General features: G+C 38.9%; 1 protein-coding gene across 1 annotated transcript in view; it reads left to right on the top strand.

The window, feature by feature from the left end:
- MANBA (mannosidase beta) overlaps positions 1–14,298 on the top strand; it is a 125,394-nt gene that overhangs the window by 48,399 nt on the left and 62,697 nt on the right. The window contains exons 8-10 of the mRNA XM_055434296.2: positions 6,569–6,720; positions 9,565–9,682; positions 11,520–11,606. Coding sequence (XP_055290271.2) covers positions 6,569–6,720; positions 9,565–9,682; positions 11,520–11,606 — 357 coding nt within the window. The remainder of the gene's footprint in view (positions 1–6,568; positions 6,721–9,564; positions 9,683–11,519; positions 11,607–14,298) is intronic.

A 14,298-nucleotide genomic window follows, 5' to 3' on the forward strand; every position in this document is an offset into this window, starting at 1 on the left:
AGAAATCAAAATAGTGAGGTTGAATGTCCCAGCCATTTTCACCAAGAACTGGAGGCTTGTTTTAAAGCAATAGATCAAATATTTGTGTTCACTGTCCTTCAGCCATTTTCTCTGATTATGCTGGAGAAATACTTGAGAAGTGGAAATTTTTTTAACACCAGGGGCATTTGTGAGCAGTTTGAATGGATCTCAAGGAAAGAGACATGGATACTACTGCATTTTTTGGAATTTAATGTGAAGTTGAATTTTTATGTATCTGGACAAAACTTACCTTTGTCTAATATTTCCCAAAATATTTGCATATCTTTAGATTCATCTGAAAAAGCATTTTTAAATTAAAATTAACAGATGTTTTTCTATCAACTCTTCAAGGATAGACTGACAAATCTGACTGTATTCTTTGTCGAACATATACATGTAAAGATCAGTTTTGGCAAGGTTCTTGACATTCTTAGAAGTTAAGGCACAAAATAGCAAATATTATTATCCATCAGTATAGCAAACCAGTATGTAAATATGTAAATAAAGACAAGTATGGAAATGGTAACCCACTCCAGTATTCTTGCCTGGAGAATCCCATGGACGGAGAAGCCTGGTAGGCTACAGTCCACGGGGTCGCAAAGAGTCGGACACGACTGAGCGACTGAACGGAACGGACGGATGTAAATATTACAAATAATAATTTGTAAATTATTATTTATCAGTTCAGTTCAGTCGCTCAGTCGTGTCCGACTCTCCGCGACCCCACGAATCACAGCACGCCAGGCCTCCCTGTCCATCACCAACTCCCGGAGTTCACTCAAACTCATGTCCACAGAGTCGGTGATGCCATCCAGCCATCTCATTCTCCGTCGTCCCCTTCTCCTCCCGCCCCCAACCTTTCCCAGCATCATAGTCTTTTCCAGTGAGTCAACTCGTCGCATGAGGTGGCCAAAGTATTGTAGATAATATAAATTTATAAATCCAGTAGTTTTTATACTCTGATATTTATTTTACTTCAGAAATGGTATGGTTATTCATATGGCATTTAAATAAAAACTTTCAGTGTCTGTATTTTTTCTGGCCATTATCATTATTCATTTATTTCATTATTACTGAAAGTAATTTTGTCATATAGAAGAGGTTATGTTATAAAGTGATCCTCTCTAGTATCTGTGGTGCTAGGTCGCTTCACTCATGTCCGACTTTGTGTAACTCTATGTACTGCAGCCCACCAGGCCCCTCTATCCATGAAATTTTCCAGGCAAGAATACGAGAGTGGGTTGCTTCTCCAGGGGATCTTCCTGACCCAGGGACCGAACTTGTGTCTCTGTGTCTCCTGCATTGGCAGGCAGATTCTTTTACACTAGTGCCACATGGGAAACCCATTAGTATTTATCGGATACACTAAATACACATTTGGCTATAAAGATAAAAAGTAGCTATGCTGATACCTGTATGCAGGTCAGGAAGCAACAGTTAGAACTGGAGATGGAACAACAGACTGGTTCCAAATAGGAAAAGGAGTACGTCAAGGCTGTATATTGTCACCCTGCTTATTTAACTTATATGCAGAGTACATCATGAGGAACGCTGGGCTGGAAGAAGCACAAGCTGGAATCAAGATTGCCGGGAGAAATATCAATAACCTCAGATATGCAGATGACACCACCCTCATGGCAGAAAGTGAAGAAGAACTCAAAAGCCTCTTGATGAAAGTGAAAGAGGAGAGTGAAAAGGTTGGCTTGAAGCTCAACATTCAGAAAACGAAGATCATGGCATCTGGTCCCATCACTTCATGGGAAATAGATGGGGAAACAGTGGAAACAGTGTCAGACTTTATTTTTTTTGGCTCCAAAATCACTGCAGATGCTGATTGCAGCCATGAAATTAAAAGATGCTTGCTCCTTGGAAGGAAAGTTATGACCAACCTTGATAATATATTAAAAAGCAGAGACATTACTTTGCCAACAAGGGTCCATCTAGTTGATATGGTTTTTCCAGTGATCATGTATGGATGTGAGAGTTGGACTATAAGGAAAGCTGATCGCCGAAGAATTGATCCTTTTGAACTGTGGTGTTGGAGAAGACTCTTGAGAGTCCCTTGGACTGCAAGGAGATCCAAACAGTCCATCCGAAAGGAGATCAGTCCTGGGTGTTCATTGGAAGGACTGATGCTAAAGCTGAAACTGCAATACTTTGGCCACCTCATGCGACGAGTTGACTCACTGGAAAAGACTCTGATGCTGGGAAAGGTTGGGGGCGGGAGGAGAAGGGGACGACAGAGAATGAGATAGCTGGATGGCATCACCGACTCGATGGACATGAGTTTGAGTGAACTCCGGGAGTTGGTGATGGACAGGGAGGCCTGGCGTGCTGTGATTCATGGGGTCGCAGAGAGTTGGACACGACTGAGCGACTGAACTGAACTGAACTGAATAATTAGCAATGTTGAGCATCTCTTCCTGTGGCTGTTGGCCATCTGTATCCGTTCTTTGGAGAAATGCCAGTTTCGGTCTTCTGGCTATCTTTTGATTGGGTTACTTGATTTTTTTATATTGAGCTGCATGAAGTACTAAGTGAAGTCGCTCAGTTGTGTCCAAATCTTTGCGACCCCATGGACTGTAGCCTACCAGGCTCCTCTGTCCATCGAATTTTCCAGGCAAGAGTACTGGAGTGGGTTGCCATTTCCTTCTCCAGGGGATCTTCCCAACCCAGGGATCGAACCAAGGTGTCCTGCATTGCAGGCTGACCCTTTACCGTCTGATCCACCAGGGAAGCCCTGGAAGCATGAGCTTTTTGTAAATTTTGGAGATTAATCCCTTCTCAGTCACATCATCTACAAACATTTTTTTCCCCAGTCCATAGGTTCTTTTTGTTTTGTTTATGGTATGGTTTCCTTTGCTGTGCAAAAAGTTATAAATTTGATTAGATCCCATTTGTTTATTTTAGCTTTTATTTCTGTTGCCTTGGGAGACCAGCCTAAGAGAACTTTGGTTTGATTTGTGTCAGAGGATGTTTTGCCTGTGCTCTCTGCTAGGAGTGTTATGGTCTTAGGTCTTCTGTTTAGCCATTGGTCTTTAAGCCATTTTGAGTTTATTTTTGTGTATTGTGTTAGGGTGTGTTCTAACTTCACTGGTTTACATGCACTGATTTACAGCTTTCCCAGCACCACTTGCTGAAGAGACTTTTTCCCATTGTATATTCTTGCCTTCTTTGTTAAAGAGTAATTGACCATGGGCGCGTGAGTTTATTTCTGGGCTTGCGTTGTGATGGGTCTTTTATGCATGTATGATATTGTAATATAATGTATGGGTTATTTGAAAAATGTTGATGTCTGGAGATTTTTAAATGTTTCCAGATGTTAAACTATTTCAGTATATAAAAAGCACATTTCAGTTCAGTCGGTCGGTCATGTCCAACTCTTTGCGACCCCATGAATCACAGCACGCCAGGCCTCCCTGTCCATCACCAACTCCTGGAGTTCACTCAGACTCATGTCCATCGAGTCGGTGATGCCATCCAGCCATCTCATTCTCTGTCGTCCCCTTCTCCTCCCGCCCCCAATCCTTCCCAGCATCAGAGTCTTTTCCAGTGAGTCAATTTGTCGCATGAGGTGGCCAAAGTATTGCAGTTTCAGCTTTAGCATCAGTCCTTCCACACATTTATATTTGTTAATATCATGGTCAATAATTTCTGAAATGTTTTTAAGTATTGGGAAGTTCTCAAGATCTTGGCGGGGGTACAGGTTTTCCTAAATCCTAATTTTTAACTGTTATTTGCCTTGAAATGACAAGACTCAGTCATTTTCAAGAAAATGTCTAGCAAGTCACCAATCTGAATAAACATAATTTGTCCGGTGGTTCTTTCAAGTTAAAATAAAGCTTTATGAACCAGATGGCTAATTCAGCTTACAACTCAAACTGTGGCCCAGATGCTTTTCCTGAAGACATCCATCCTGCATAATGCTTTATTCATAGTTCCCATTTCATCGTTTCATCACACAGACTAGTAATGATGATGTGTATTCAAGATTGGGATTTAATAGAATTAATGATTTTCTGTTGCTTTATCAAGGACATCCTTAAGTGAAACTGGCTCCTCCCACCAGTAAATGCATGAAGGTGAGGAATATAACGACTGCTGGCACAAATTGGAGACACTGCCTTGATTTCTGCCAAGGCACCAGCAATGTTACCCTCTGAAACTCTCTGAGCTCATATGTGTGCTTCTCCAGCAGCAGTGTGATAACTGACCCTATGAGATGTACTAGTGGCTTTTTTCATTTCTAGTTTGAACAATGTTATAATATGACATAAACAATGTACTGCAGTGTAGTAAAGACTGTATTAGCCTTTAGAAGAGCTTATCGCATCTAAGTTCAAAATATCCAATTTCTTTTTCTTTATACTTGGAATGATTGGTCTCAAAATGATACTACAATGTTACTGGCACCATAAGTATTATTATTATTTAAATGTTCCATTGCATAATGTGTGCGTGCTAAGTCGCTTCAGTTGTGTCCAACTCTTTGCAGCTCCTTGGACTGTAGCCCGCCAGGCTCTTCTGTCCATGGGATTCTCCAGGCAAGAGTACTGGAGTGGGTTGCCATTTCCTTCTGCAATTGCATAATGCACCGTAAGATAAATTATTAACATCTATAAAGTTGAAGGGAACATGCCTTTCATCACAATCTCGTTTCTTATTATTTTTCCCAGTTTCTTTGGAGTAGACTCCTCCCTTCCTTGAGTCACAAGACTCTCTGATAAGTCAGTTTCATTTTTCCAGCACTTTTAAATGTAGACAGTGTGGTGGTAGGTGAGAATGTTTATCTTCTAGTCCCATTCTAAGATAATAATTTAAGATAAAAATTAGGAAAAGCATTATAAGTAGGTTTTCTTTTAGAATGAGATGAAGTATCATTAAATGAATCTCAAAAATCAAAATTTCTTTTTATTTGAAAACTTAAAAATTATTACTTGAAGAAGTTAACAAAAGGTACCTCGTCCTTTTGTGTTTCTGTGTAAGTTGCAGGGAAAACTTTGGCTTTAAAAATAAGAATTTATTGAACAGGAATGATGCTACAGAGATTATAGCAGGAATAACCAACAACAGCTAGTAAGAGCAGAGTAGTACTGAGAACACATTAAGCTAATCTCTGAAAACGTACCTCTTTATACCCTCAACCTCTGCTATAGAACACACCAGAATATACAAACACGCATTCCATTAGCTGTCAGAATGATGTCATCACACATCTTGTAGCATCTGGAAAATTCCACTGTTCCCTCAAAAGAGTAAGAGTGAAAAAGGCACATAATGTTTTAGCTTTACTGCAAAGATAGTTTTGAACTCAGTTCAAACTCAGAGATCCCCTTGAAAGGTTCCCAGGAATCCTGTATGGTCCCCTAGTCACACTTAAATAACTGTTGTTCTAGATGTTTGAAACTACCATCAAGATGTTTTAAAGTTACCTCTGAAAACAACCATTTTTTAAAATAACATTTTTGCATCCTAAAGCAGATGTGGTAATTCCATGTCAAGATCATCCTCTTCAAGGATGTGTTCTGTGTCTTCTTACAAAGTTAACTCTGGTATCTTTTATTATGTTATATTAATTAGGGCAAGTGTCAGAAAGTGGAAGAACAGTGGGCACTTTGACTGCATGAAATAAGTTGATCTATTAATTATTTTTAGTTAGAGAAGAAATGCATGATCTTGTTTTCAAGGTGAGGCTTTATTGGTATGGAACTATCCCTCATTCCTTGATCCAGTTTATGGCTGGAAAGAATGAAGGTTTGGATAAGAATAGTCTTTTCTAGTTTGCTGCTCTTGCTTAACTGGGAGAAAACTGGCTGGACTGTCTCTGGAACAAAGATCTTGGCTTCTCATGCAGCAATGGTAACGCTGGACTTTGTGCTTCCGTCCCTTCTTCCAGTTGAAACATCACTCAGATTTCCAGTCTCTCTACTTGTGCTCTCTCAGACATTGAGTTTGATGGATAATTAGTTAGGATTAAATTGCCCATTAAACAAAATGGTTTTTATAATATTGAGCTCCTAAGACGGAAAATTGTTAAATAATGAAATACCTTGTGCTGTCTTTCTTTGATTGTAAGATGCACATTTTGACAGATTTTAACAGCACTCTAATGAGAACGTGTTTTTCAAAGATGTATCTGCTTAACTGGTGAATTTTCTCCCCCACTTTTGTGAAGTAGTATTAATTTTTCTTTTAATTTTGAAATGTTATCTCAAATATATATTTTTTGACATTATTGCAAATGCTACTTCATGGGAAAGATTACAATATATTTTCACTCTTTAATGGTTTCTGTGTTTTTCTTTTCAAAGAGAAATAACAGAATCTGGCAATGATTTATATATATATTTTCTTAAAAATTCTCTTTCACATTAAGTGCTTCAAGTGGATAGAAAATTAACACTAAATTATGTTCATATAAACTGCTCAGAAGTTGGCTTTTTAAAAAAAACTCATGTAAGAGTAATATAGTAAATAATATAGTTTTGTTTTGGCATATGCTTATGTTTTAAATTTTATATTCATTATTTAATTCTGTTAACAATAGGTTTATTTTAGGACAGTGGAACTTGTAGAAGAGCCCATACAAAATTCTCCTGGTCTGAGTTTCTACTTCAAAATTAATGGACTTCCCATATTTCTGAAAGGCTCGAATTGGATCCCTGCAGATTCATTCCAGGATAGAGTAACCTCTGCCATGTAAGTTATCATCTTTTATTTCTTGTTCCTCTTATTATTATCAACCCCACAGAGCTTAAGGGCTACTCATTTTATTTTATGTTATTTTTTTGTTCTGGTGGAAGGAACCAAAAGGTAACATATAATTCTAGGATGGTGAAAATTCTAGAATGGAAAAAAATTTTAAGTCATTTCATTCTCATGAGCTATAGGCCATCGTACAGCTAAACGATTTGAGACTGCTGAAACCATCTAACTTTTATAAATTGTTTCTAGAGGAACAAGAAAATGGCTAATGTGCATCTTGGATAGTTAGCCCAGTAAAAAAAGATGATTAAATTTGACTTAAAAATTTTTTTTGAAGAATACCATGGGTTTTTTTTCTTTTGGTTTGTTTGGTATGCTTTACCAAAAAAATGGTAAATGGTAATTCAATGCTTTATCAAAACTATTTACTTCTTCATGTTAAGATATTTACACATTCTTGATGTTTATTGTCCTTTAATAAAAAGAACTAAAGAAATCTTCAAAGTGTTTTTCTGAAGCTCTGAGAATAGAAGTTAGGAAGAAAATATTTCCTGATTAGCTATTTAAACTGCTATCTTTGTAATAGTAAAAATAAGCTTTGTCAGCTGAAAATAAACACATTTCAGTTCACTTCAGTTTAGTCACTCAGTCGTGTCCGACTGTGACCCCTGGACTGCAGGACGCCAGGCCTCCCTGTCCATCACCAACTCCCGGAGTCCACCCAAACTCATGTCCTTTGAGTCAGTGATGCCATCCAACCATCTCATCCTCTGTCGTCCCCTTCTCCGCCTGCCCTCAATCTTTCCCGGCATCAGGGTCTTTTCAAATGAGTCAGCTCTTCCCATCAGGTGGCCAAAGTATTGCAGTTTCAGCTTCAGCATCAGTCCTTCCAATGAACACCCAGGACTGATCTCCTTTAGGATGGACTGGTTGGATCTGCTTATAGTCCAAGGGACTCTCAAGAGTCTTCTCCAGCACCACAGTTCAAAAGCATCAATTCTTCAGTGCTCAGCTTTCTTTACAGTCCAACTCTCACATCTATACATGACTACTAGAAAAACCATAGCCTTGACTAGCTGGACCTTTTTTGGCAAAGTAATGTCTCTGCTTTTTAATATGCTATCTAGGTTGGTAATAACTTTCCTTCCAAGAAGTAAGCGTCTTTTAATTTCATGGCTGCAATCACCATCTGCAGTGATTTTAGAGCCCCCAAAAATAAAGTCTGACACTGTTTCCACTGTTTCCCCATCTATTTGCCATGAAGTGATGGACTTACTTATACAGATATGCATTGAGGTATATTTTGTTTAGAATGTAGATGTGGTTGGTATATTTGAACTCTAATTTTGCCAAAAGTTGTATTTATAGTAATATCCTTTTACTTTAAAATGTGTAATATTTTTGAATTTCATATGAAAATAAAATCATTCTCCAGACAGAGCACGGAAATTTGCTGTCTCCTCTCCACCCAGGTGACTCAGATGCATTTACCTGCAATGCAAGAGGCCCAGGTTTGATCCCTGGGTTGGGAAGACCCCCTGGAGTGCAGGCATGCTAAGTCACTTCAGTTGTGTCTGACTCTTTGTGACCCAGCACACCAGGCTCCTCTGTCCATGGAATTCTCCAGGCAAGAATACTGGAATGGATTGCAATGCCTTTCTCTAGAGGATGTTTCGAACCCAGGGATTGAACCCAGGGATTGTCTCTTTCATCTCCTGCATTGGCAGAGGGTTCTTTACCACTAGTACCACCTGGAAAGCTCCCCTGGAGAAGGAAATGGCAACCCACTTCAATATTCTTGTCTGGAGAATTCCATGGACAGAGGAGCTTGGTGGGCTACAGTCCATGGGGTTGCAAAGAGTCAAACATGACTGAGCAGCTACCACTTAAACTCCGCTCCCGGTAGGTTTTGGTGGCGACTGTACAGCACAACCGGGTCAGTTAGTAAAATTGCCCGTAGGTGTCTTTACCAGGAGCACAGTGCTCTGGGTCCATGGCCTTCCTCTTATTGGACTTTTTCCTTCCCTTCTGGGTGCCGTTCTGGAAATGAAAGGTACATGCTGTCAAGGTGGATGCAAATTTCTAAACTTTCCTGAAGCTGATGTAAATAGGAATTAGAGCAAGAAGGAAATTTATTAGATAAGGGGGTACTGGACTGGAGGAACTGTTTAAAAAAAAAAAAAGGATGAGGGTGAGCTGGAAACTAATATTCAGACTCTTATTTTTGTCTTACAGTTTGAAATGGTTATATAAAATGAGCACATAGTTTCTAAGGTTTACTACAGGAATAATTTTAAGACAAAAATTTAATTTTAAAAATAGTGTAATAGCATGACAGAAAATTTAGAAGGCAGAGAAAAGATATCACTCCTAATTTTTCTAGTTTATTTTTATGTGGTTACAGTTAGAAAGTGACGTGCAAGTGTTAGTCGCTCAGTCGTGTCCAATTCTTTGCGACCCCATGGACTGTAGCCTGCAGGCTCCTCTGTCCATGGAATTCTCCAGACCAGAATACTGGAGTGGGTTGCCATTCCCTTCTCCAAGGGATCTTCCCAACCCAGGGATCAAACCCGGATGTCCTGCATTGTAAATGAATTCTCTACTGTCTGAGCTATGAGGGAAGTCAATTACAATTACAGTTAATGTGTATATGATTTTGTCTCATTTTCTTCACTGTGCATTGTATCTAAACCATCATAATTAAAATGTGTTCTTGTAACAGTTATTTGAAATATGTTTATCAACCACAGTATATTTCTTAAAATTTTGTTCTTTTTTTTTTTTTTTAATGTTCCCAAGATTTTAAATTAGCATTTGTTTAAAAAATTTCTTCTGTAGGTTACGGCTCCTTTTGCAATCTGTTGTGGATGCTAACATGAATGTTCTCCGGGTTTGGGGAGGAGGAATTTATGAGCAGGATGAATTCTACGAACTCTGTGATGAACTGGGAATAATGGTACGTAGTTGACAGCTTACCATTTTGTTGATATGTTACCACACCCTCAGTTTTACCTCCAGTGTTCTGAGTGGGTGATATTGCCTTCCTTTGTTTGTTTGTTGTGGTGGTGTAGTTTATTTGCAATGTTGTGCTAGTTTCAGGTACACAACAATGTGATTCAGTTATCCATATATATATGTATTCTTTTCCATTATGGTTTATTACAGGATATTGAATAAAGTTCCCTGTGCTGTGCAATAGGGCCTTGTTGTTTATCTATCTGATATGTAATAGTTTGTATTTGCTGATCCTAAACTCCTAATTTATCCCTCCCCACCTCCTTCCCCTTTGACAACCGTAAGTTTGTTTCCTATGTCTATGTTTCTCTTTCATAAATTGATTTGTGTCATATTTTAGATTCCACATATAAATGGTATCATAGCCCATTCCTTGTTTTCTCAGAGCCAAGAATGATGTTCCACTTTTTTTTTTTTTTTGGCAGAGAAATAAATGGCATCTAGCAAACCCAGAGCCATAATTGATAGCAAATATTATAATTATTTGATTATTTTAACATAATAGACATTCTGCATATTGGTTATATCTAACCATATATCTATATTTTCTTTGTAACTCTCTTTGTGATAAGAGGTTAAGCATAAAAAGGGAAGTAAAATATTAAAAATTTTTAACTTTAAGGAGATCTAACAAGACCTAGAGAGAATAAAAATGATTACATTTTAAAAGATGTGCTTAATACTGTCATTAAGTACCTCTGAACATAGTTTGCATTGGTGAGGGTTAAGCAAAGGAAATATGTTCTTTTAATTCTAGTCTTACAGTTCTAAAATATAAAGCACTTCAGAGAAGAGTAGTAATTTTAATAATATTGATAGTGCCGATGGTCATGACGTGTCAATATTCTGTAATATTCTGGACATTGTTCTCAGTGCTCTGCATTTACTATTTTATTTCATCTTCATGCCCACCATATGAGGTAATTACTGTTGTTCTCTATCCCCCTTTTACTGGCATGTGGAGAGGTTAACTAACTTTGCCAAACTCACACAGTGTGTATATGGTGGAACTGAAGTCCTGACTCAGGCCAACAGATATGGTTCTGTGCCCTAAACAACTCTCCTTGTGGCCTCCCTGAAGGGTGCATCCTGAGTCGTGTCTGGCACTTTGCAACCTGTGGACTGTAGTCCACCAAGCTCCTCTGTCCTTGGGATTCTCCAGGCAAGAATACTGGAGTATGTTGCAATTTCCTACTCCAGGGCATCCTCCCAACCCAGGGTTTGAACCCATTTCTCTTAGCATCTCCTGCATGAGCAAGTGAAGTCTTTACCACTAGCGCCACCTGGGAAGCCCAATTGCGCTTACGTGGTTTCCTCTCTAAAATGTCCATAAAGTGATCCTTTTGGCCATGAAAAGTTAATTCTTTGATTTTTTTAAAAAAGTACGTTTCTTAACAGTCTGGGCCATTTTTCAAAACCAAATTCCTGGTGAAAATTAGAATGAATTAGAAATGAGGAGAGGTTGGGAGAAATGTTTACTGAATTTCCTATTCTACACGACACAAGCACTGTTTCCTTATTTGAATTCCTCTTTTTTTTTTTTTTCCTTTTCTGCCCACTTAACATTTTCTCTTCTCAGGTTTCCCTACAGTTCTGGAGAGTTTGCAAAGTGCCTTTCCCAGTGCCTCATGCCTTGTGCTGCTAAAATGGTCACACACATCAGGCTAAGTTGATTTTTGTTTACATGAAAGATAATGCCCAAGGTTTAGGACAAAGAATTTCCTTCTGTGCAATGAAATCTATGGAAGTACCGTATTGCCTCTTATTTGATTTGCTAGATATGGCAGGATTTTATGTTTGCCTGTGCGCTTTACCCAACTGATGAGGATTTCATGGATTCCGTGAGAGAAGAAGTCACTCACCAGGTATGTCATTACCATTCCAAGAAGAAGTGAAGGCTTAAGTTTTAGTTTTGCCTTTTGTTAAACCTGTTCTTGTTTTAAATTCCTTTGAAGTATAGCTGATTTACAATGCTTTGTTTAATTTCTTCTCTTTGTTTCTTTTTGTTCGCTTTATTAAATCCCATGGGGAGAAAAAAAAAAAAAATCAGCCAGGTGATTGACTTCTTGAGTGATTCCATCCAGTCTCATGGTTCTAATTCCACTTATTGGTGGATGACTGTCAGATTTATTCCTGGCCCTAACTTCTCTGCTGAATTCCTGGTTTTTATTATCCAGCTCCTTGCTTGGTACCCCTACCTGGAGGTGTAATAGGAATCTCAAATGTAACATGTCTAAACCAAACTTATATTACCTTCCCCAGGCTTGCTTTTCTTGCTATGTTCCCCACCTCAATAAATGGCAATACCAGTCTTTGAATTTCTCAGGTCAAATTTTTTTATTCTTAACTCCTTGATTTCTGTTATTCCACATACAAATACCTTATATTTATAGATCTATAAATGCAAAGAAGTGATGCTATCCTAGCTCTGTTCACTGAAAAATCTTAAAAACTGTGAACAGCCTAGTCAAACTGAGCATCCTTGTATTGAAATAGTCTTTCCTGCTAAGAGAAGGGTTCTTAGAGAAATGGCTGGTTCCAGGTCTGGAACAGGAGATATACTAGATGATGCTGGAAAATTTTGGCATGCAAATAACAAGGAAGCTACCAAAGGCATGTTGAAAGAACGTTGATGAGACTGACCGACCAAAAGTGGGACAATTTGAAATTCAGTAAGGTCATAGGAAACACCCTCTTCCAACAATACAAGAGAAGACTCTACACGTGGACATCACCAGATGGTCAACACCGAAATCAGATTGATTATATTCTTTGCAGCCAAAGATGGAGAAGCTCTATACAGTTAGCAAAAACAAGACCAGGAGCTGACTGTGGCTCAGACTTAAATTGAAGAAAGTAGGGAAAACCACTAGACCATTCAGATATGACCTAAATCGAATCCCTTATGATTATACAGTGGAAGTGAGAAATAGATTTAAGGGACTAGATCTGATTGATAGAGTGCCTGATGAACTCTGGACGGAGGTTTGTGACATCGTACAGGAGACAGGGACCAAGACCATCCCCATGGAAAAGAAATGCAAAAAAGCAAAATGGCTGTCTGAGGAGGCCTTACGAATAGCTGCGAATAGAAGAGAAGCGAAAAGCAAGGGAGAAAAGGAAAGATATAAACATCTGAATGCAGAGTTCCAAAGAATAGCAAGGAGAGATATGAAAGCCTTCCTCAGCAATCAATGCAAAGAAATAGAGGAAAACAACAGAATAGGAAAAACAAGAGATCTTTTCAAGAAAATTAGAGATATCAAGGGAACATTTCATGCAAAGATGGGCTCGATAAAGGACAGAAATGGTATGGACCTAACAGAAGCAGAAGATATTAAGAAGAGATGGCAAGAATACACAGAAGAACTGTACAAAAAAGATCTTCACGACCAAGATAATCACGATGGCGTGATCACTCACCTGGAACCAGACATCTTGGAATGTGAAGTCAAGTGGGCCTTAGAGAGCATCACGACGAACAAAGCTAGTGGAGGTGATGGAATTCCAGTTGGGCTATTTCAAATCCTGAAAGATGATGCCATGAAAGTGCTGCACTCAATATGGCAGCAAATTTGGAAAACTCAGCAGTGGCCACAGGACTGGAAAAGGTCAGTCTTCATTCCAATCCCAAAGAAAGGCAATGCCAAAGAATGCTCAAACTACCGCACAATTGCACTCATCTCACACGCTAGTAAAGTCATGCTCAAAATTCTCCAAGCCAGGCTTCAGCAATATGTGAACCGTGAACTTCCAGATGTTCAAGCAGGTTTTAGAAAAGGCAGAGGCACCAGAGATCAAATTGGCAACATCTGCTGGATCATGGAGAAAGCAAGAGAGTTCCAGAAAAACATCTATTTCTGCTTCATTGACTATGCCAAAGCCTTTGACTGTGTGGATCACAATAAACTGTGGAACATTCTGAAAGAGATGGGAATCCCAGACCACCTGACCTGCCTCTTGAGAAACCTGTATGCAGGTCAGGAAGCAACAGTCAGAACTGGACATGGAACAACAGACTGGTTCCAAATAGGAAAAGGAGTACGTCAAGGTTGTATATTGTCACCCTGCTTATTTAATTTATATGCTGAGTACATCATGAGGAACGCTGGGCTGGAAGAAGCACAAGCTGGAATCAAGATTTCTGGGAGAAATATCAATAACCTCAGATATGCAGATGACACCACCCTTATGGCAGAAAGTGAAGAGGAACTCAAAAGCCTCTTGATGAAAGTGAAAGAGGAGCGTGAAAGGTTGGCTTGAAGCTCAACATTCAGAAAACGAAGATCATGGCATCTGGTCCCATCACTTCATGGGAAATAGATGGGGAAACAGTGGAAACAGTGTCAGACTTTATTTTTTTGGTCTCCAAAAATCACTGCAGATGCTGATTGCAGCCATGAAATTAAAAGATGCTTACTCCTTGGAAGGAAAGTTATGACTAACCTAGATAGCATATTAAAAAGCAGAGACATTACTTTGCCAACCAAGGTCCGTCTAGTCAAGGCTATGGTTTTTCCCGTGGTCATGTATGGATGTGAGAGTTGGACTGTGAAG

Source organism: Moschus berezovskii, chromosome 5 (genome assembly GCF_049115385.1).
Source record: "Moschus berezovskii isolate FMDL1 chromosome 5, NW_MosBer_1.0, whole genome shotgun sequence".
NCBI lineage: Eukaryota > Metazoa > Chordata > Mammalia > Artiodactyla > Moschidae > Moschus > Moschus berezovskii.